Source organism: Dromiciops gliroides, chromosome 5, assembly GCF_019393635.1.
Source record: "Dromiciops gliroides isolate mDroGli1 chromosome 5, mDroGli1.pri, whole genome shotgun sequence".
Taxonomy (NCBI): Eukaryota; Metazoa; Chordata; class Mammalia; order Microbiotheria; family Microbiotheriidae; genus Dromiciops; species Dromiciops gliroides.
The window spans coordinates 215193888-215216713 of NC_057865.1; the positions used below are offsets into that span (position 1 = coordinate 215193888).

The following is a 22826-nucleotide window of genomic DNA, read 5'->3' on the forward strand; positions in this document are numbered from 1 at the left end:
TTTTGCAGTTCTTTCTTTTCGTGCTCCAGGAGATCCTCAATGAGCAGAGGCAGTTCACTTGCCACCAGGGAGCTCTCCATCTTGTCCAGCTCATCTCCAGATGGTGGAGGTCCACCAGGCAGGGTCAGGGCCCCACCCTCCAGGTCAAACTTCTCCAGCAAGGATGTTCCCCCTGGGCCACCCAATGGGCTTGGGGTCAGGAGCTGGGGTGGGGGACCTGCTGTGCTTCCAAAGGGACTCTTCTCAGCTGTATGCACATTGTTAGGAAAGGGCCCCATGCTCAGCCGGCCATCTCGTGGCCCCAGCAAGTTCTGCCCAGGCTTCAGCCCCAGCCCCAGAGGGCCAGGAGGCACTGGGTCCACCTTGGGGGTGGCCACGGTGAACTGGCAAGGAGAGGCTTCGTGTCCCCCCTCCTCTAATTTAGGCTTTACTTCAGTGGCCCCAGAAGTGAGATTCGAGTCAGGTCCATCAGTGGTAGGGGGTGGGCGCTCCTCAGGGCCAGACAGGCCAGGCTCTGTGCCCCTCAGGAGCGCCTCACGTTCAGCTTTCTCATTGGCGGATTCTACCAGCCGCAAGTGTTCATTAAATATGTCCTTCTTGTCACCCGTGTCCAGCTCAGGATCCGTATAGGCCAAGAGGTCAAACTCATCCCCGTTTAACAAGTCATCCAGATGGGGGTCATTGGTCTCCAAGTTTCCTAGGGTGCCTAGCTCATCATCACCCTTGGCAACGTCTACCCCGAGCCCCAGGTGGGCCAGCTCCTCATCATCTTCCAGTGCCTTATGGGCATCAAAGTCATCATCCAGCTCAGGCTCCTCACAGGGCAGTTTGCCAGGTTCCAAGACCAGGGGTGGACGTCCTGCCTCTGTGCTAGAGGGAGATCGGCCAACTAGCTCGAGGCCAGCAGGAAGGCTAGGACCCTTGGCATGGGGGAGGGGGTGGAGGTTGTTACTCAGTTCAGGTGGTGGAGGAGCTGAGGGTTTCTGCGGGGGCAGGGTGGATGCTGCCAAGGGCCGAAGACCATCTGGAGCCAGGCGGTGAGAGTCCTCAGCCACCGGGAAGAATCGGGGTCTCTGAGGGGGGCCCTGAAGATGGTAAGGGGCACCGCCAGGCCCCGGCCCCTTCTGTACATTGTGACGAAGCTCAATGAACTGAGCAGGACCCGCTGGACCGGGAAGTGGTTCCCCGGGGGCGGGTGGTCGGTTGGAAAGGGCACTCAAAGGAGGGCCTAGGATTGTCCGGCCAAGTTCAGGCCCGGGTGGTTGAGGGAACCTTGGAGGCATGGAAAGCCGCATGGAAGCCACAGCAGCCTGCTGCTGCTGCTGCTGTTGTTGCTGCTGCTGCTGTTGCTGTTGCTGCTGCTGCTGTTGCCACAGCTGCTGCTGCTGTTGAGGGGGCAGAGGTCCAGAGAAGGGCCCCCGTGGAAAGAAGGCTTGGGTGCCCCCAACCAGTTGCCTGCAATTGTACACAACAGAATGAGAGGCAAGGTAAGGCAGGAAGGAAGAACAGAGGGTTGGAAGAGGAAAGGGAGACAGGAGGAGAAAGAAGGGAACAAGGCAAGATGGCCTGGGCATGCAGAGTCACCAGAACTGGGCTTGACGGGAGAGCACACTGAGGGTGACAGAGCGTTCGACACACACTGGCCCGGCTAATCCTTTCCACGCCTCTACAAGATGGGCAATGTAGGCAGCTTCATCCCCACTTTAAGCTCAGGCTAAATAACCCGCCAGGCATCAGACAGCTACTATGTGTCTGAGGGTAGGACGCAAATCCAGGGCTCTCTCCAGCAGGCAGGATCAGAAACTGAAACTCAAACCCCAGCCCCTGCTTGTACCCATAGTTGCCTCTGGTGACTCACCGGGCATTCATGTCAATGGAAGAAGGAGTAGGGGGAGGCGGTGGCCGAGAGAGTCTCTCCTCTGTGGGAAAAGGGCCAGGTCCCAGAATCGAGCCACTCAGCTTGTTAGGGGGCAATCCTGTAAGGCCACTTTTGTCCTGAGCAGCAGAAAAGAAAATGGGCATGGAAGGAGAGTGAGATGGCTCAGCTCCTGCCACACCACCCCCAGCCCCCAACTTTGAAGCCCATACCCCCACCTGTGCCCCAGGGTAGGAAGTGGGGCCTCGGTTCATCTGTTCAAAAGCCGGGTTGCTAGACTCAGCGCCCCAGTTTCCTGGCCCCCCGGCACTCGTGGCTGCTGCCGTCTCCTTCTCCTGCCGAAGGGTGTTCCGCTGAATCTGCTGTCGGATCAAGAGCTCTCTCAAACGCTGGCGCTGGGCAGGGATAAAGGGAAGAGAGTGAGGGAAAGGTTGGTCATTTCCATCAGGACTCAGGGGTAGAGTCATGCCTGTGCTGAGACTCTCTCACCTGCCGCTGCTTCTCCAACTCTGTCTGGCTCAGATTGGCCATGCTGGGGTCCTGGGGACCGGGGAGTTCGGGACCCACCAGGGAGCTGGCCATCCCAGACACTGAATCTTCACGCTTTTCAACCGGGGAAGTGATGGCTCCCCGCTGCGGGGCACCATGGGGCAGGTAGGCAAGAGGACCATCTGGTGCAGGTTGTGGTAAAACTGATGGTGGACGCAACGGAGACAGCCCGTAGCCCTCACCTGGTGGGCCGGTACCTGGCCCCAGGGGGCTGCTTCCTGGATGGAAGCTGCCTGCGGCTGCCGAGTAACTTGTGCTTTGGGGCTTGCCCACGGTGGGTCCTGGCCCATAATGGCTGTTGATCCCATGGGGGGGAGGGAGATTGGGCTGAGAGGAAGGGGGCTTCAGGGGCTGCTCTCCCACTGCCTGGGGGAAAGTGAAGCGTATGGGGGAAGGATTGCCCACAAACACATTTGCCCCAGGAGAGCGGACAAAAGATGGAGGCTGCCCGCCAGAGCTCTTAGCGTGATGCTCATTAGATTGGCCAGAGGGCAGAGCCGCTGGAAAGCCCCCTACCCCTAGTGGAGTATGGGCCAGGGGTCCAGCCTTGAAGGCAACGTCAGGGGGCTGGGACCGGGGTGGCTTATGTAGTGGGGCAAAGGGGTCCCGGGACTGGGGCCTCGAGGGTGGACGAGAGTAGGGGTCAGGTGACTGGAAGCAAGGGGTAACTGGTGACTGGCAGAAGGCTTCAGTGGACAGCGGGCGGGGTGTCAGGGGTGACTGAGAGCTAGACTGAGACTGGGGGCTGGCAGGTACTCGAGTGAAAGGGTCAGAGGGCAAGGATCGAGGGGGCAGGGGACAGCAACTCTCAGAGGGTGGAGGTTGAGGCCGGGGAGTCAGTGGGGGCTGTGAATAGGTCTCAGGATAGGAGCCAGAAGGAGCTGGGCGATATAAGTCTGCATGGCTAGGGGGTGAGGGGGCCACAGCATGGGCAGAGGGAGGCTCCTGGGGCCTCAGGCCTATGCCCGGGCTCTGCGGCTCTACCTGAGATGCCCGAGGGGTCAGGGGAGCTTTGAAGACATCTGGGGCCTTCAACTCCAGGCTACCTAAGTGGGGCCCGGAGGAAGGTGAGTCTCCAAAACCAAGGCTGGGGGGGCCATAGCCAGGAGAAGCTGTCCCCAGCTCCTCCTTTTTGACTTCTAGGGCCTTCCGAGGCTCTCCAAAAGGTGGAGGGGACAGCAGTTGCTCAGAAGCCTTGGCCCCGCCCACCCCCGGACTCTCTGGAACTGCCAAGTTGTCTAATGAGGGGCAGCGGGGTTTGAGAAAAGGATCAGGGGTGGAGGGCTGGTGCCTTGGGGTGCCTGGTGGGGTGGATTGGAACTCCCCCGGCTGGCCAGCCACAGGCCGAGGTGGAGCACCCAGCATCTGAGGCTTCGCAGGGGCCACTGCTGGTCCAGAATAAGGGGGGTAGGCTGGTGGTGCTGTGGGGAAGCGAGACTCCAGAGTATAGGTGGGGGCCAGTCCAAAAGGGTCCTGCAAAGGCACTTGGGCGGGCACCTGGGGTGGGAGCTTGAGGAAGAGATCACCAGGCGAGTCAGGGCCGGGCACTGTGCCCGCTGGCGGCTTCAGGAACCCGTCCGAGGAGGTAGACAAGCCAGCTGGGGTAGGGGGACTGCCAATGAAGACAGTTGGAGCAGAAGCTGGAGGGGGACTGCCCAGCATCCCTGGCTGAGGGGGAATGCGGAGGTGCAGGGTGGGCCGATCGGTTTTGCGGGCTATGTCGCCCACCTTGGTCTGCTTACTGATCTGGCTCTCCGCCTGCTGTAGTGATATAAGGAGAAAGGATGGGTGAGATCGGGGGATGGAGGTGCTGGCATGGGCCTGGGAGTTAAGAGACTACAAGGGCCCGGGGGTGTCCATCTGCTGCAGAGATGCCACTGTCCAGTTAAGGATGTGTGCTGCCATGGAAAAGAGCCCCCCCCCCCTCCCCCAATCCTAAGGCTCCCATCAGGCCCTAGGCTTCTCCCCCCATCGCCCAAGTTACCAGTTCTCACTCACCTTCTGCACCTTGTTGATGCGGTGAGCCGCCCGGTTATCTTTGGCCTTTTGCTGAGGGATAATCAGGTCCAGAGCTTAGTCATGTGCTCTGATCCTCAAGCCCACCCTGACCTGGAAGCCTATTCCCTGGGTGAACGGAGCGGAGGTAGGGTGGAGAGACCCCCGCCCCCTCCAAGTGAACTCCCTTCTTTCCCCAAGGCTCTGGATCCCCTCCTCAAGGTGGAACACCCCTGGGACCTTGGATCCCTCTGGGTGGAGCACCCCTGGGGCCCTGGCCACCCTCCCTTTTCTCATCCTCACCAGGTAGGGGGCTTTGTCAGTGGCCGGGACTTTTCTCCACAGCTTCATGATCTGTTTGCAGCGACTGGCCCAGTCTGCAGGCCAAAGGGTCAGAGGTCAAAGGTCAAAGGGGCCGGGACAGAAGCAACACCGCCCCATACCTTGGCCTCAGCTCTCCATTCTGCCCTGGCACATACCTGGATAATCCTGCTTGAGGTTGGGAAAATTAATATTGGCATAGAGCACAGGCGAGATGGTGGAAAGCTGGCCCAGCTCCTCATCCTTTTCCCAGCGCTGGAGGCTCCGCTGGTTGTAGGAGAGCCCATCGCCTTCACCCTCCGTGGTAGGGGTTGTGGGTGTGGAGGGGGTGGTACCCCCTGAGCCCGTCCAAGGGCTGTCAGGCTCACCGGGCTCTGGGCTGAAGAAGCCCCCGCGCTCCCTGGGGCGCAGGGGCAGAAGGTCACAGAGGGCCAACGGTTCAAAACCCAGGCCCCTCCTCCCCCCCCCCCAACAAGTTATCATCCACAGAGGGAGACAAAGAGGGCAGGGACCCAGGAGTCAGCAGAAGGGGAGGTAGTGGCCAGGCCATGACTTGAAAAACCAAGGCTGTGTATCTCTACACATGGTGGGCAGGAAGGGAGGAAAGGGGACCACAGGGCTAACAAAAGAGAAAGGTATAGAGACCTACCTACTATCAAGGAAAGGAGACTGGCACAGGCCTGGGTAGGAGTCCATTGGGCTGCTGGTAGGGAGGTTGCCCAAAGGAAGCCCACCTGCAGGAGACAGAGCGGTCACAGGCATTGCCCAAACAAAGCAGAATATGCTGGCTTTCTCCATCCCAACCCTGTGGCCCCACCCTGAGCCTCAGCTGGTTCCTGGCTATGCTACCTTGTAGGAAGGGCCTCTGCTGCATCGGGGTGTGACTCCCATCCAGGTTAGGAGTCCCACAGCCAATCTGCTGCTCCCGCTCAGAGCCTAGGACATCCTTGAAAAGCTGTTGAAGGTCCTTTGATTCCATCTTGGGCAGCTCTATGTGGGAAAGGGTGGAGGACTGGTAAGCACGGCTGAGGAAAGAACCACTGGGAAGCCTGGCTGGGGAGGAGAACCAGGGAAAACGGAGCCACCTGCCTGGTGACCTGGCATGAAGACAGCCAAACAAGGAAAGCCAGGCCACAGAGAATGACCACAATGGATACTTAGTTAACCTGGGACATCAATCCCAGTTTGTCTCACTTGGCCCCCTTTCCTTTGAAGGAATCATCACCAAGTAGATGAGGCTCTAGGAGGACAAATGTTCTCTCTCATCCTTCCCTTGCATACCACACCTGATACATATGGGGAATATCCATTCCTTTCTATACATCTCATCTAGAAACCAAAAACAACCCCTTGAGGGAGGACTATACTACAGAATCAACCTTCTGTGGGGATCTTGTCCAAGTCAGAGCTGAGCATTCCCTCGCCTGGGGTTCCTGGTTTCTCTGGGTCACTGGGTACAGGAGATGTCTTAATGCCTCCATCTTCAGGGCCTATGGGAACAAAAACCAGTGGGTTGGGGTTGTAGGACTTTGGGACAACATCCTGGTTCCTAACTCCCACCCATCCTATCTCCAACTTCTGAAGAAAAAAATGAGACTAATAGGTACACAAAGCCATTCGTGCCACAATGGAACTCTCAACCCTGTTGATGTTAGCTGTGGCATGCTGCAATGGAATCTTTGAATTCTGTTAAAACCAAGCCAAACATATGCCTGTGGAGGTCAAAGGTCAAGGACAGGCAGAAAGGTCCCAGGTATATGAAAAATATTGATAGCGGCATTTTTTGTAGTGAAAAAGAAGTGGGCCTGCACTGACTGAACAATGGCTGAACAAATAGCGGAGCATGAGTGTAAGAGTTTTGGTTTGGTTTTTTTGGTTTTTTGCTGTAAGAAATGCCCCCCCCCCCAAAAAAGGCGGGGGGGGGGGGGGCAGCTAGATGGCACAGTGGATAGAGCACCAGCCCTGGAGTCAGGAGGACCTGAGTTCAAATCTGACCTCAGACACTTAACACTTACTGGCTGTGTACCCTGGGCCAAGTCACTTAACCCCAATTGCCTCACCAAAAAAAAAAAAAAAAAAAGAAAGAAAAAGAAAAAAAAGAAATGCCAAACAAGGGGTGCAATGGATAAAGCACTGGTCCTGGATTCAGGAGGACCCTAAGTTCAAATCCAACCTCAGACACTTGACAGTTACTAGTTGTGTGACCCTGGGCAAGTCACTTAACCCTCACTGCCCCACCAAAAAAAAAAAAAAGAAAAGAAATGACAAATGTGAAGAATTCAGAGAAACCCAGGAAAATTTCTCGTACAAACTGATTCAGGTTGAAGTCAGCATAATCAAGAGAGTAATTTACACAATGACCACAATAACACAAAGGAAGACAATGAAAGCTTTGTAACTTTGATCAATGCGATGACCAACTGTGACTTCAGAGGCTTGATGGTGAAGCAGAGATTTTGTTCTATCTCATCAGACGTGGCCCCTGTGTTGATTTATTCTAAGCGGCTGGGGGCATGATAGTGGGTACTGACAGTTATATTTTTTAAAAATCAGTAAAACACTTTTAAAAGGAAAAAAATTTTGATTGCTCACCCCAATGTGCCTCACCTGGAGTCTCTGCACTGCCCTCAGGGCCCCTGGACTCTTCATCTGCAACATCTGGTCCATCCTCCCCTATGAGAAGCAGCCACCAATCTCATCAGACATACCCTACTCCCCACTAGTGCCTATCCTGGGTACCCGAGGCCATGGTTAAACACCCAAGCTCACTGCACTCCATCATTCAGCATTTGCTCAACTGCTACAATAACCAACATCCTCATTTCCAGATCCACTGACCTTTCTGTGAGGCAGAAGACTCTTTTCTATCAGGGCCTGGGTCCCCCTTCCCTCTGGGGGTGCCTGGCACAAAGCCTGGCCGTCCATCCCCAGCCACCAGCAGCGCCTTTCGGCTAAGGTCCAACAAGGCCTTCCCAAAGAAGGCTTCCTACAAGGTAGGAGAGAGGGAAGGAGGCAAAGGACAGATAGTTATTGCTCTCTGCTAGACCCTTCAGTCTAATGTTCCCTTCTTGACCTTCCTGTTCCGGTCCCCACCTGCAGGTAGGCAGGAAACATGTCCTCCAGCTTGCTCTTTTTTCGCCCCCGACGCTTCTTCTTCTCATCCCCTTCAGCTGGGCTCTGCTCCACTGCACCCTCTGTTGGGGGGTCGACTGTCACAACTAGAAGAGAAGAGCCACCGCTAAAACCTTCCTTCCCTCCCTAGGAAGCTAGGCACGCCCCAGCTCTTCCCCTTCATCCCATCCAATTCACCACCATGCACCCGGTCCTGCCTACTCACATCCACCCTGGACTGCCACCCCCCTCCCCACTCTGGCCACCCTGTTGTCTCCACTGCCCCCCATGTGCCAATCCATCTCACCCTCATCGGGCTGGCCCTCCCCACTCAACACTTCCACCAACACGGCAGGCCCTTTCTTCAGACGTGCATGGGATTTGCGCTGTCGAACCATGAAGCCCCCAATACCTGTGAGGAAGCAGGACCAGGATGAGGAGCTTGGAGGAGGGCTGGGTGCCAGCCTCCCCTCCCCACCCCTTTACCTCCCTTCCCTCCACGGGCACCTACCAGGCCTGTAGGGCTTTCGCTTGCGCTTTTTGCCTTCATCCGTCTCCTCCTTGCCAGGCTCCCCATCAGGACTGGCTGGGGCCTCCAACTTGATTTCACACTCCATGTGCTCCACGCCAACTCCTGCCAGCAAGAGGAAGGGGGCAAGGTCAGGCCCAACCCCCACCCCCCTTCCAAGCTCACCTCCCTCTAACCTGAGGTCCTAGAGCAGAGTTGGGAGGAGCCTCAGACATCCAGAAAAGGCAAGTGGCTCTGGCATACCCCTGGGGTAGATCCATATTCACCCACTCCACTTTCAGCCCAAACGCTGACCCCCACGAGTCAAACCTTCACTCTTGAGCAACTCGTCAGCGTCCAGGTCCCCATCTTTCTTGTCATCAGAGCCGCCAGGGTCTGAGGGCTCGGGCCCATCTAGCCCGCCTTCACCCAGGAGGCCAAGCCGCCCACGCCTCTGCCGCCGCTTGTGAAGGGGGGACATGGACAGATTTCGAAGTACAGCCATGCCGGTTTCTGTCAGCCAGACTCCCTCAAAGCGGAAGTACTGGGGCTCTGTGAGGGAGGGAAGGGAGACAGTGACTGCAGGGGAAAGGGGCTCTGAAGTCACCATTCTCTGAGCAGCTAGGTCGGCTCAGGGGTAGAGCCACAAACAGATGGAAGAATGGATGGAAGGAGAAGCCCCCAGAACTGGGACCTTCTTGAAGAAAGAGAGTCCCAAGACATATTTTCGTTCTGTTCCCAAGCACTGGCAGAAACCCGCTTCTTTTGGATTAAATCAAGGGAAAATTCAAAGAATTTCTCTGCACTGGAGCAAACCTGATTTCATTATAATTAACCCTGGGCACACTTACCTTGTTCTCCAGGACCCAGGGGTTTGAAGTGTACAGTGGAGTCCCCTACTCAATGACTACCAGCAACCAAGGGCCCAGATGACCAACAACAGAGCCCTTATTCTAAGCTGTCTACCCGAACTGTGTTCTCTGGTGAGATTATCAACAGGGATAGTAAAATGACAAAAAGTATTTAACTAGCTTTAGTCCCAGTCCTGCCTCTAGCTGGCTGAGCAATCTTGGACAATTATTTTCACTACCCTAGGCCTGTTTCCTCATTTGTAAAATGAGGGAGATGGCCTAGATGATTTCTAAGGTCCCTTCCAGATCTAACATTCTATGATTCACATCTTACCTGGCTCCTTCACCTTCACGGGCACGAGCTCTGGTGGCACAACAGGCACTGGATGGGGAGGAGCAGAGGCAGAATGAGGGGCCTGTTCTCTAAGTGGCCCCCAAGCCCCTGCTTTCCCCATAACTCCTGCTACTCACTCACCCACAGGCTTCACCACATAGGGCTGACAGGAGACACAATCAAAGCCTTCATCTGCTGCTTGTTCCACCTCTTCCTCAGTGAATAGGCTCTCACAACCAGCATGCATCCACCTGGCATTGGGAGAAGAGAGAGAGGTAGAGGCATGAAGCAAGCCTGAGAGACACTGAGAGGAGAGACTGAGGGGGACAGACCCAGGGAGTGGGCAAGGGAGGAAGGGGAGGAGGAGGGCCTCTCACCGGTCACAATGACGGCACTGGATTAGCAGATCTTCTTCCACATAAGGAGCACGACAAGCTGGACAGGTGACCAAGCTGGCACAGGGTCCACAGTGGGTATAGCTGTTCTGCCACTCACAGTGGAAGCCTGGTGAAACGGCCCCACACTGCATGCAGCTCACACACCTGGCAGAGGAAAGGGATGCTCAGCACCAGCCCATCACATCTTGGTGTCCCTCTGCCGAGCCCTGGGCACCAAACCTGGGCTTCATTGGGCCATCCCAACCCCTAACTGGCACCCCAATCATCCAAGGGCCTACCTCCCTGGGTCATGACAATCCCGTCCCCCACAGGCCCCAATTCCCACCCCCACACCCTCCTACGGCTCCCAAGACACAGGCCCCTCCATCAATTACCATTTGCACTTCCAGCCACCCTTGGGCACTGTGAGCAGTGGGGGATCCAGACAGTAGGTGTGGTAGCTGATGTCACAGTCATCACAGAGCAAAAGGCGAGAGGGATCAGAGGCCTGGCCACACACCTCGCATACAATGCATTCCACACACCTCCAGCCCTTCAGTAGCATCACCTTGGTTATCTAGAGGATGGGAAATGACCTTCTCAGGGAGGAACATGGAAGACGACTACCCCATGGACTCTGAGGCCCGGCCCACCAGACCAGCGTTCACAGCCTATGAACGAGGGGCTCTTCATATATCGATGGATCCTCTTTGAGGGTGAAGCTGAAACCCTCAATGGTGAATCTCCACAAAAGGGTACAGCTGATGTAAAGACCACTAAGACAATATTCCACCACCACCAACCTTCTCTAGGACAAGTAGGAACTTAATGAATACTTGAATGACTGATGGTCTGCAAAACTTTAGTTAAGACCAAAGATTCTAGTGCTTCTTAAAACCTACAAACTTAAAACCAACTAACACCTCCTCCCTGAGTCCTGCTCTTTCTCCCTATCTTTCAGAAGTCACTACCCTGTGAAGCCAACGAGACTAGGGTCAAAAGTACAGCTTAAAAGACTCAACTCAACAATATTCCTGGGTGAGACAAGGCAGGTGAGCCTCCATCCCCCAGTTTTTGTCCCCTCTGTCCCCTTGGCTCCAGGCCCCATACTCACCTTGCTGTTGACACAGTAAGGATGGTAGCATTGGGAACACTGAGAGCAGGCCAGGAGGTGGCCCTCTGCCCCTCGACCAAAGCTACCACACACCACACACATGTCCTGGAAGAAGACACACAGACAGACCCATGAGTGGAACCTCCAGCCACAAACCAGTTCTCTTCAACCCATCCCATCCCATCCTTCTGTGGAAGAACTAGGGGTTCCTCCTGAGACGCCAAGCTGAGAAGTCGTGGCATGAGTGTCAATAACTGGGATACAGGGACCCTAGGCAAATCACTCTACCTCTGTTCCTTACTGGGAACCAGGGAACTTCAGAGATCATTGGGATCAGGGGTTCTTAAACCTGGGATCCATGAACTTGGTCTCTCTCTCTCTCTCTCTCTCTCTCTCCCCCCCCCTTTTTTTTTTAAAACATTTAGATAGCTGCATTTCCACATAACTGGTTTCCTTTGCAATCTTCTGGCCCACCAAAACAGCAATAACCTCTCCCCCTCTTGTGTTAAAGCCCTCATTTCAGAAGAAACTGAAGCCCAGAAAAAGGAAGTGCTGAAGGTCACCCCGAAACAGAGCAAGGGTCCAAAATCAGTTTCCTCCTCTATAAAACGCAGGCATCAGATTAACCTTACTGACTTTGGGGGCCTTCTCCTCGGTTACAACATTCTATCCCTTATGTGCTTGCAGGGATTGCTTCTCCTTTATTAGAAACCTTATTTCATCACAGACCCTCCTCTACTTTTCCTCACCCATCGGCTCAATCTTCTCCCCCTTTACCGCTATTCATCCCTGCTCTTCCTCCTCCCCTTCTTATTACCCAATAGGACTCCTCCCCTTCCCCACTTGTTCATTTAGAACCTGCTGTCAGATAGCACAAGTCTCACAGGGAAACCCAAGATGTGTTCCAAAATGGTCATTCCTTCATCGTCATTCGGGCTCTATCGTAACAACTGAGGCTGCGACTCAAGCTGCCTATCTTCTCTGTTTCCCTCTGGCCTAGAACTTGGCTCTAGGTCTTCCTTTAACACTCCTCCCCGTAGGGGGCAGCTAGATGGCACAGTGGATAAAGTACCAGCCCTGGATTCAGGAGGACCCAAGTTCAAATCAGGACTCAGAAACTTGACACTTACTAGCTGTGTCACCCTGGACAAGTCACTTAACCCTCACTGCCCCCCAAAAAACAAACAAACAAAAAACATACCCCTCCTCCCATCGTACCATGCACCACTGCTCACAAGGGGACCATACAAAGGACGGTACGGTACCTGCATTAGGACAAATTTGTCGGTGTTGGAGAAGAGAACCACAGTATTCTGCATGGTGTCATCATCATCCTCCTCCTCCTCCTTGCTGGGAGAACTGTCAATGTCCGCTACCTGAGAGGCCAAGAGAGGCAGGGAGGCTGAGCCACGCTAATCCCACCCCAACCAACCTTCCTCCTCCCTGGGGTGATGGGAAGTGAAGTTTGGCCCACTGCAGGAGGGACAGGCCAGAAGCTGGGGCCTAGAGGGCTCTGTCTCCTCACCTTGAACAACAGAAGATTTTGTTCAGAGGCCTTAAAAGGCCAGAAGCCTAAGGGAAAGGAGGGCCAGAATGATGGAAGGCAGGTAGCCTCAGTTTCCTCTAAGTTTGGGAAAAGGAAACAGCTGTGTGGAAGGTGTGGGATCTAGGGATGGGTACAGTCAGGGTGGCGGCCAGTAAGAGACCGCTCCTTACTACCAGAGTCTCCACAGAGGAAGTGGTTGACTTCAGCCGGGCACGTCCTCTCCCCCTTCCTCCATGGGCACCCCCCCGAGGTCGACGTCTTCCTGGGAAGCTACTGCTACGGCCCTGGGCGAGAAAAGGAATGGGCAAGATGGGTCGATCGGGAGAGTTCAGGGCCTTGGGCCCAGACCCAGGGGTTTGCCAGGGAAAGGTCATTAGAACATTGCTATGAGTGGGAGGAGAAAGGGCAACAGAGACAGCTAGGTTCCTGGTGGCCTAACCAGGGGAAAGGGTAGAATCAATTTTTAAAAACCCAGCCCGGGAAGGAAAGGGTAGCGCCAAGCTTCCCCCAACCCCTGCCAGGTTTGGCATCTGAGAGGCTAATTCCACCCAAGAGAAGCCGTGAGCTTCCAGGAGGCAAGGCTGATGCCCTGATCCCACTTCTCTCACCTGTTTGATGCGGGAGCGGGCAGGGGAACTTCGTCGTCTCCCCTTATCACCCTCCGCCTTGCCACCAGCTCCAGTCGCTCCGGAATCACAAAGTAAGGAGTCGTCAGTCTCGGGCAGTGAATCGGTACAGAGCCGAAGGGAGCCCTCGTCACGCGCGGGGCTGACGTCGGTGGACACACCTAGCTCCATGGAGAGCGAGCCACCCCCTTCGGGGTCTGGGGAGCCCAGCAGAGGCTCGGATCCTGGGAAGCTGGCACTGGCATCACCTTGGCTCAGGTTGGAGATCTCATTGACGATGTCAGACTTGATGAGGGTGGGAGGGGTATGCACTGCTGGGGCAACTGGCTCCTCAGGCTCTTCGCAAGGTGAGCTCTGCCCCGCCTGCTTGCCCTCAGAACCATAGACCTCCATAGGGGTCACAGGGGCCAGCTCCTCAGGGTCAAGGAGCAAGGGGGAGCCTTTCGGATCACTACCTGAACTGCCGGAAGTCTGTCCAGTTTCTGGCTCTGGACCAGTAGCCTCCGTCTCATCGATACAGACTGTATCCTCACCCAGGCTGGAAAAGACATCCAGGGCTGGGGCAGGGCTAGGGGCAGGGCTGGGGGCAGGGCTGGGGGCAGGACAGGAGAGGTCCCCTGTGGGGCAGGCTGGGGGGCTGATCCCACTGGGCTCCAGAGCTGGGCACTCCGGCTCGGTCTCCATCTCCTGTGACTCAGACTCATCTAGGACTTCTGGTGCCTTCTCCATGAAGCCCAGGGGAGAGGGGGCTAATGGCAAAGGGGAGCACTGCGGAGGAGGGATAGGAGAATTCAGTTCTCCTAGTTCTTCAGGGGAGGCTGGAGAAGGGGTCAAGTCTATAGGAGCTATGGGCTCTGGTTCAAAGCAGCTGGCTTCCGGAGGGGGGCTGATGGGCGTGTCAAGGATCGGGACCTCTGGAGGGGTTCCTGGCTCACTGTCCCCTTTGGCATCAGGGAGCTCCTCCTGCTCCCCCAAGGGAGACAAGGATGGTGGGGCTACAGCAGTGGCAGGAGAGAGTGGAGGAGGGGGAGGATCTGGAGAGGGAGGAAAAAAAAGGCAAGATTTTAGAGGTGCAGGATCCCTGGGGAGAAGACCAGTAAGAGTTCACACTGTGCTTTGAGGTTGCCAACCATTTTCTTAACAACAACAAGCCTGTAATGCAGTGAGCAAGCTGGCCTCATTTTAACAAGATGATGAAGCTCAGGCAAGGAGAAATCCAGTGGCCTGCCTGAGGTCACAGAGCTAGTGATGATCAAGAGGCAGAATTTAAACCCAGGTCCACTAGTTACCGCCACAACATCACTAGGGGACAGACAGAGCATACACAGGAAAAAGGATGCTTCCCCACTCCCTTACCTGTTGGTGCTAGCTGAGGTGACAGGACTGGTTCCTCAGGCAGGAACAGGGGCTCCAGTGGCATCTCTTCATCAAGCGGGGCAACCTCAGCTGGGGACTCGATTTGGGTCCCTGCTTGCCCTGCACACAGAAGAGGCCCAATTCCTACCCGGCTCTGGCTTCAGATGTACCGCACAGGAAGTGCGAGGCAGGCACAGCCAACCCCTACTCCGTGTCACAGGGGATCGGGGTAGAAAAGAGGGTACCCAAAGTCTTGGTGCATCTGTCAGCCCCTGACACTTGCCCAAGCCGAGCTTTAATTATTAAACCCCATCGATCTGGCGGACCCCACTCACCTAGCAGTTTGGCGTCGCACTGCAGTGGCCCGAGTTCCTCAGGCTTTGGGCAGTCTTCCTCCCCCCCCTCCAGCTGTTCCTGGGATGCAGTATCAGGATCATCAGCTATATCAACCAGGGCAGTGCCAGGCTGTGGTGATGGATGTCTGCAAAAGGGACGAGAATGAATATGCTTCCCTAACTCCACTTCATCTAGGGAGGCTCTGACCAAGATTGGCATTCTTCCCCTCCCCCCCCCACCCTCTCTCCCACTTACTTGTTACAGACTGGGGGGTGCTGCTCGGCATCTGGGCTGCCCATCCTCCCACCCTGGGTGTTCTGCTGCCCCTGGCACCGCTCACACAGTGAGTAATTCTCATACCACTGGCAGTTGGGATCCAGCTCTGCTGGGCACGCCCCACAGGCTCGGCACACCCGGCAGGTCTGTAGGGAGATGGAGAGTATCTTGGGCATTGAGTCAGGTAGGACAGGTGAGAGAGTATGCCCGAGCAAAAGAAGCCCTGGCTGAAAAGAGCCTCAGGGATGCTCACCTTGCACTTCCACGAATCAGGGGGGGAGGCTCTGAATGGCTGGCTTCAGGCAGAAGGTGTGGTAGCCCTTATCGCAGGCCTCACAGACTAGCATCATAGAATCCTCCCCAGGCTGCCTGCAGGGGAGAGGGCACAATCCAGGATCTTCCCCAGCTCCCTTCCCAGCTTCACCCCTTCCCCTCTTCCCCATCTCTCAGCCTCTTGCTAACCCGTACCCACCTGCAGGTTTGGCACACTTTGCAATCTGGGCACTGCCAACCAGCACGTTTTCGCGCAGTCAGGGCAGTGTCCAGACAGGCCCCATGATAGTGTTGCCCACAGCTGGTACAGAAGAGCAGGTCACGAAGCTCCCCCAGCCCATCGCATACCACACAATGGGCATCTTCTAGTGGGGAGGAAAAGTAAAGAGGCAGTCAAAAGTCACAGTTTTCAAGCAACCGGACTAGAAGCCCCCGTGTGGGTCTCAAACATTTCCCCTTCCCAGGTGCTCACCCAGATGTTCGGCCTCCTCGCCATGCTCCAGACACAACAGCTGCAAAGTCTTCATAGACTGGAAGGAACCACTGGCAGCAGCACAGGGAAAGTGGTAGAGTCGTGGGCATCCAGGCGACCGGCAGGGGATGGAGGCTCCCAGCCTGGCGCAGTGGGAACAGCGCTGCCAAAGCAGAGACACAGTCTCACAGTTGGATGGGCCTGGCCCCTCACGCCCCTCAAAGCTAGTCCCCAGCCCCAGTCCCAGCAACCTTGCCAAGTCTGCCAGCTCTGCCTGAGTGGGCAGACTAGAAACAAGGACTGTCTTTTCACCCTTGTCCTACCTGAGAGATCCCTGAGAAGATAGCCTTGTCCACTCCGTGCAACTCCGGCCCACCTTGGCCCTGTACGCCCACTGACCATGCTGCACACCAATGGTGAGCCCAGCAAGGTCCTGTATGGGAGAGTTGAGGAGAAAAGGGAAAACAATTAGCAGCGAGAATTCATCTCTCTCCAGATTATTTCCCGACTCCCCCTTTTCTCCACAAATTCCTCCTTTTCCATCACCACCCCCCCACACACACCTCACCCAACTTTCTCCCATTCTTACCACCAGGCTTTCCCAGATGGGCAGGTGTCAAGCCCTCAGGGAAGCCAATCTGGGACAGATCATCACTGGGTGGCACTGCCTCTCCAGGTCCAGGCCCCCCAGGTGGCATCACTGGACCCTGGGGCCAGTCTGGTGGAAGTTCAAAGCACCGCAGCTCCCGCTGCCCATGGAGACTCCATTCCCCACAGTTACAGAAGGCACAGCGCCGAAGTGGGCCCTTGCTGCAGGCACACAATCATTAGCACACACACTAGGCACTCGTGACAACACAACCACCCCTCCTAAAACACTCCTATCTTCTACTCCCTGCCCAAATTCTTCTGAAACCCATGGATTCCCAATCACTACTGCAGACCTCCAAAAAAAAAAAAAAGCGCTAAATCAGAGCCCCTTACCACCTCTAAGTCTCTCTCCCTCATTCCCATAGGCCAGTTACCTGCAGTCCTGGGGACAGTCCTGGGGCTTGGGGCTCCCTAGGCTGCAGACAGAGGCATCCCCCAAAGGTGGGTTGGGGGGGTCTGGCTCAGTGGGGCCTGACTCTTCAGAGGCTTCAGGCCCATCAGCTAGAAAGACAGAAGATGGATATCAGGCGTTGTCTAATATTCTGCCCAAATCAGGTTGCTCCCCTGAACCCACAAAATCATGGCTAGAACCTCCAGCGTATCCTTACATCAAGAAAGTCCTTTGTATTGAGAGGAGAAAGGCCTAGAAAGAGCAGCCAGAGTCCTAGGAATAAGAGGTAACATGATGCTACCCCAAAATCTAATACTACCCCCAACGATATAGATAAGCCTTAGGTCCGTCAGGCCTCCATGTGTGACTCTGTGTCCACGAGCCAGGACTAAGTTTTCAAGATACTACCCACCCACCTTGTACTTGCTATGCTCACCTGCCGGCTCTGAATCTTTATCTTCACCAGAGGGCTTCGGGTCGTCCATTCCTCTCTCCGACTGGGCAGTGCCCTCCCGGGGAGACCTGACAGCACAAACACAAATGCCCAAGATGCCACCCTTTGACACACTAACATTCCTGTCATAGTATTACAGAAAGAGGGACAGCTGTATACCTAGACACCACAAGTACTTAACCATGCCCATGAGTTCTGGTCCCTCCTGCTACAACAGACCTCCATTCCCTTCATCCCTTGAGACCTGCTCACAAAAGGGTACTTGGGTCAGGAGGACTCCCATCAGAAGCATATCAAACACTAAATGTTCCTCCCCTTCCCTCCAGTATTGTCTTTTGGTGGAGCTTTTTGGACCCTGCTCAACACCCTCAAATAGAACCAGCCTGAACTCATACAGGAGTTTCATTTCAGCCACCATCCAAAAGCTCAGTAGTGCCAGGCTCCAACCTCCTCTCTCCCTGACTTACACTGTGTCCCTACACACACACACACACACACACACACACACACACACACACACACGCACAGCCTCTCAGAGGAGAAAGCTCAATTAGAAGGGGGCAAGTACCCATACACCTCTTCTCTGAGGACACATAGCCCAAACTGGGCTTCACCAAGGCAGAGTCTGGGGCCTTCCCTGACAAGGAAGAGGAGATAGGAAGGATTCATCAATGCCACAGCCCAGCCCGGGACTGGCCCCACAACAGATGCCCAGATTTAAACTAGGGCTTCATTCTGAAGGGAGTTCCCTCCCCACCCCACCCCCCATTGGCTCCCTGCCAGAGAAGGTAGCCCTAATTCCTGTTCCCACCTCCCCTCTAATTCTAGTGAACCAGCACAGTCCCCTCCCCCTTGCCCCACCAGGGGTCTCACCTAGCCTGGAGTCCCCATGCTGTTGCCCCTAGCAACGACAACAGCCCTTCCTTCTTAGATGCCCCCAGAAGCAACAGAAAAGGGCCCTGGGAACTACTGAGCATGTGTAACCAGGCCTACCGCCAGGCATGCTGGGAGTTGTGGTCCTTGGAAAGACATTGCCCCTGACAGGAGTTCTAAACCAGAGAACCAAGTAGTTTCCTTCCCCTTCAGCTAAGTGGGGTTTCCACATACTCAGTGGGGAAAGGCAGGGGTGGAGAAAGATGAATAAAGGTGGCACACACTTCAAGGAAGGCCTGACTGTTTCAGGGCCTGCACTACCTTAAAATAGAAATACACTGCCCCTCCAAATGGGGAAAAGAAATCAGGAGAGGGATGTCTTATTAGTTCATATACTAAGCACTTTGCCCATTAGAAAGTACTATACAGGAGTGCAGGCAGTTTATAAACTATGGGGTTTGCTCCTGACCCTCAAATCAAGTATGTTCTATATGTAGGAAAAGAGGGAAAGGAGGTTAGGGAAGGAAAGAAACATGGAAAGGAGCAGATGTTTGTAGTTCATAGTGCTCAGATTTGGGGGCTGAGTGAATGAGTAGTCAGTCTAAGTCAAAAATTGGAAAACATTCATCCAAAAGGATTAAGTTCTCACTTTAATGGTAGATCCAAACTTGCTCAACCATGTCTCACCCTTCCCACAACTCTGAACAGGAGGGGTTACATTAGCCTCAGGACAGCCCCCCAGCTCCCAATTCACAAATTAAAGGCAGATAATCCAACTGGATCTTTTCAAGTGATGCTGGAACAGAGGAAATAACAATAGTTCTCAGGATCGACCTCAGTACCTTCCCTAAGCCCATGCCTCCTCCAAAATCCTGATCTTGGAGTCTCACTCCTTGGGGCACTTCTTAGGTGAGGAAAAAATCATTCCAATCTCTATCCTTCAAATGGTGCATCATTGCACATCCCACATCCCTTCCAGAAAGCCGTTTTCAGAACAGGAGAGGACACCCGACTAATACCCACTATCTTCAACCACAGAGCATCTCTCTCCTCCAACTTCTTGATTCAACTACATCTGTGACCAAGAAGGACAGGACAGAACAGCCAACTTAATCATCCTATCTACCTGTCAGCTCCAAAGAAAACATCCAAAGGATACCTTTGAGAAGAAGAGTTGCAGAAACTGAGACTGTTCCAAAAAGATTAGACCGTCTCCTAGTCCCTTGTTCCCATTTGACCATCCAAGCCCTTACCACATCTAGAAATTTGGGAAACCCTCAAAATTTCCTAGACAGAAGCAACGACATTCTGCTACCTCCTGTCCTCCCAACCGGGGACTCCCTACCCCACTGAATCTCACCCAAAGTCCAAGTCAAAGGAATCACAACAGCAACGGGGAAAAACAGTAATAATGCAGTGGGGTAGGAGAAGAACTATCTTAGATGAGGCCAGAGGGACAAATTCCTCTGCCCTCCCCCGAGTGCAGCCCTCTCAAGCTGAATAGCCTGGCACTACTAGGGAAGAAATGGCCACCCACCCCGCTGAGACAGAGTGGCACCCAGCAATTCCCCAAGCTATAGCCTTAAGAACCTGAGTCCTCTAAAAAGCCTCATAACCTTCAGCCTCTACCTTCCCATCTCTTCTCCGCAGGGATTAGACAGAAGTGGCACCCAGCCTAGGCTAGCACCAAACATCTTCCCTACACACCTCTCCTCTCCCCTCGTTCAGTTCCACGCATATATGTATGGGCAGCAACCAGAGCCCTCAAGTTTCTAAAGCCCACTCTCGAAAACCTCCCTAATTCTAAACACTGACAGCTAAGTTTCTCACTCCAACCCCCTCCTTGCCCATCGGCAATCAAGACCCCTTTCCAATTCAATCCTTTCCCATGAGGGAAAGATCTCCCAGATTACTATAAAAATAATAACTGGCAGGATTTAGGCAGAGTAAAGAGGAGACCTGGTAGGACCCCAGAAAGTGAGCAGAGAGAGACTGGGTGATTCTGCTTACTTTTCCAAACAAAAATTCCAAAGATAGAAAGGAAAAGACACTGATTTTATTTCAGCTCTATTCCTCCCCCCCACAACTTATCCCCACCCATGCCAACTGCTCAAGCCTCCTTTTCCCAGGAAAGTGGGAATCAGGGGCCCAGGGAGGTGAAGGGCCTAACCAAGCCTTTGAGTGAACAACTAGTTCTGCCGAGGGACTCAGGACTTCCTCGTTCCCAGCCTGAAGATCAGACCACACCTCTCTTCACCCTTATTTTGGGGATAGCCCCCTACAAAGGACCCTAAAGAGAAAAAGCCGTCCCTATGGACTCCCAAGGTTGTCCCCTGCCTACTCTGGGGTCACCTGCACCTAACTGGAGTTGTACTGGGGGGGAAGGGGTGTGAGTGAGGGTGTAGAGACTAGGAGACTCTATCAATGAAAAGGCCAGCTGCCACCTCATTTTACACCCCTACCAATGCCATCTCTCACTACAGACTTAACACCAAGAAACATTTCAAGGCCAGAGCTCATACTTCCCTAGTTTCTAGGCTGGGCCTAGGGAAACCTGGGGTGGGGGTGGGGAGGGGGGGTGGGAAGTGGAGACTCCAGTCAAATCCCTTCTGGACAGCATGACAGGTGGGGGTACTGAGAAGAAAGGCACCTGCCCCAGCACAAAGCCAGGAGAAGTGAATATAATACTATCTCCTGAACAAATGTCCAGAAGCCTGGTCACAGGCCCTCTAGCAGAGGAGCACTGATCCGGCCACTTCCCCTCTGAGGAAGGCAAGGCCACCCTATCTGCCCAGCCGGGGCAAATCAGAGGACCAGGTTAAGTCCCAGTTGGAAAAGGGTTGGAGAGGTGTGGGAGGGGCCAAAAAGGGCAGGCGGGAATAGCCAGGGGCTCATGGGCAGCAGACCCTCCAGGCCAGACACGAAGAAAGCCACAAACAAAAGCCATTTTTTCCGGCCCACATTCGCAGGAAACAAATCTCTCCAGCCTCCTCTATAATCCTCTGGAGATTATGTCCATCCCCAAGAGAGAGAAGGCAACAGGACTGCGACAGCAATAGGCCTCAGGGTGGTCACTTTGCTTTACTGGCTAGGGAGTATTGGGGGGGGGGATGCATCAGGGCCGTCTCTGCTTCCTTCTAGACCTTGCCGCCCCCTCCATCATACAAGTCCGGCTACAGGAACTCCTCCTATTGCACGAACAGGAAGGGGGAATGGAGGTGAAGGCGGGAGGGGTCCCCTAGTCTATGGCGCCTATTAAAAGTGGGGGGGGGGAGGGGGCTTAAGGTCAAACCAAGCGGTGGAGTTCTCCCCGGTCCTACCTCCCAAGACACGAGAAGCCTAAACAAGGCGGGAGAGGAAGCAGCCCCAGGGGCGTGTGCAGACTGCTGGGACAACTCTAGCCAGTCCCCATAGCTGATCATCCTCCCAGCACACACAAATAAAAACACACCTGGGCTGCGGGAAGACTTGAGCCATTTTTCCCAGTTCTCAGGCACACCCCAACATACCAGGCCGCAAGGCAAGCCTCACTCTAGGTTCTGGTCTCTGGACGGACATTGCTAGGAAAGCCCTCCCCTGAGCTCTGACACCCTCGTTCCCCGACTAGAAGCTGGTCCCTGCTAGGGGACGGGATCTGGCTGCACCCATTAGTGGGCCCGAGCAGCGCGGACTTCACTCACCTCTTCACTGGGCGATCCAGAAATCTTCACCCGAGAACATGGCCACAGCTCCGGCCGCTCCCCGACCTCCACCCGCCAGGACGATCACAACCGCCCCCCACACGGGGGGGGCCAAAGAGGGGCCAAGAACGGTAAATCCAGGTCGGAGAGGGCCCCCCCCCACTTCAAAAAAAATTTAAAGTGGATGAAAACACCAAGGCTCGGAGAGTTGGTTCTCTGCCCTCGGTCCCAGCAGCTTAGGTTTCCCAAGAGAAGCCCCGGGGCGGCGAATCCAGAGCCGACACAAAGGGAGCACCGGTAGCTTTGATCTTCGGTGAACAGTCTTCACATCCGACGAGCCGGTCCGCCTCCCGGCCCCGGGCCCGCCGGGCGCCCCCCCACCACCGATGCCCAGCGCCCGGTTCCCGGTGGAAGGCTGAAATGCTCCCGATAGAACGCTGGAGGCTACCCCTCGCCAGCCCGGATGGAACGCGGAGCCTCTTCCCCAGCTGGCCCGGATGGAACGTTGAGACTTCGGATGGAACGTTGAGGTTCTCCCCGCCTCGGGCCCCCTGAGGCCGTGCTAGCTTAGCTACATTGAAGCGAAGCCGGCAGGGCCTCAGGAGTGAAACTGACACACACTCTCGGGCCCCACTGCCTCCGCCCCAACCTCTCTCTCCTTCCGCGGCTTCGGAACCCGCACCTTCGACTCCTCCCGGGGAAGGGAGGGTTGGGCGAGGAAGGAGCGGGCGGTCGGAACCCTCTGCCCGCTCCTCTCCGGCCGCTCCGGGCCCAGCTCTCGCCTCCCTTCCCCTCTCGCTCCGAGGGCTGCCCCGACTCCGATCTGGCCGGATCAGACTGGCTTGAACTCCACTAT

General features: G+C 55.1%; 1 protein-coding gene across 1 annotated transcript in view; it reads right to left on the reverse strand.

The window, feature by feature from the left end:
- KMT2D (lysine methyltransferase 2D) overlaps window positions 1-22108 on the reverse strand; it is a 37805-nt gene extending 15697 nt beyond the window's left edge. The window contains 36 exon segments of the mRNA XM_043966428.1: window positions 1-1455; window positions 1859-1995; window positions 2095-2271; window positions 2366-4186; window positions 4424-4474; window positions 4724-4797; window positions 4900-5141; window positions 5391-5475; window positions 5591-5731; window positions 6121-6231; window positions 7349-7414; window positions 7580-7727; window positions 7835-7959; window positions 8160-8264; window positions 8364-8486; window positions 8691-8912; window positions 9546-9593; window positions 9687-9796; window positions 9923-10087; window positions 10318-10499; window positions 11037-11141; window positions 12302-12412; window positions 12753-12866; window positions 13191-14242; window positions 14565-14684; window positions 14900-15045; window positions 15156-15322; window positions 15430-15453; window positions 15455-15545; window positions 15649-15814; window positions 15922-16084; window positions 16245-16354; window positions 16511-16731; window positions 16947-17073; window positions 17400-17485; window positions 21971-22108. The exon segment at window positions 1-1455 is cut by the window's left edge and continues 476 nt beyond it. Coding sequence (XP_043822363.1) covers window positions 1-1455; window positions 1859-1995; window positions 2095-2271; window positions 2366-4186; window positions 4424-4474; window positions 4724-4797; window positions 4900-5141; window positions 5391-5475; window positions 5591-5731; window positions 6121-6231; window positions 7349-7414; window positions 7580-7727; window positions 7835-7959; window positions 8160-8264; window positions 8364-8486; window positions 8691-8912; window positions 9546-9593; window positions 9687-9796; window positions 9923-10087; window positions 10318-10499; window positions 11037-11141; window positions 12302-12412; window positions 12753-12866; window positions 13191-14242; window positions 14565-14684; window positions 14900-15045; window positions 15156-15322; window positions 15430-15453; window positions 15455-15545; window positions 15649-15814; window positions 15922-16084; window positions 16245-16354; window positions 16511-16731; window positions 16947-17073; window positions 17400-17448 — 8354 coding nt within the window. The 5' untranslated portion in view covers window positions 17449-17485; window positions 21971-22108.
- Window positions 22109-22826: the final 718 nt, after the last annotated feature.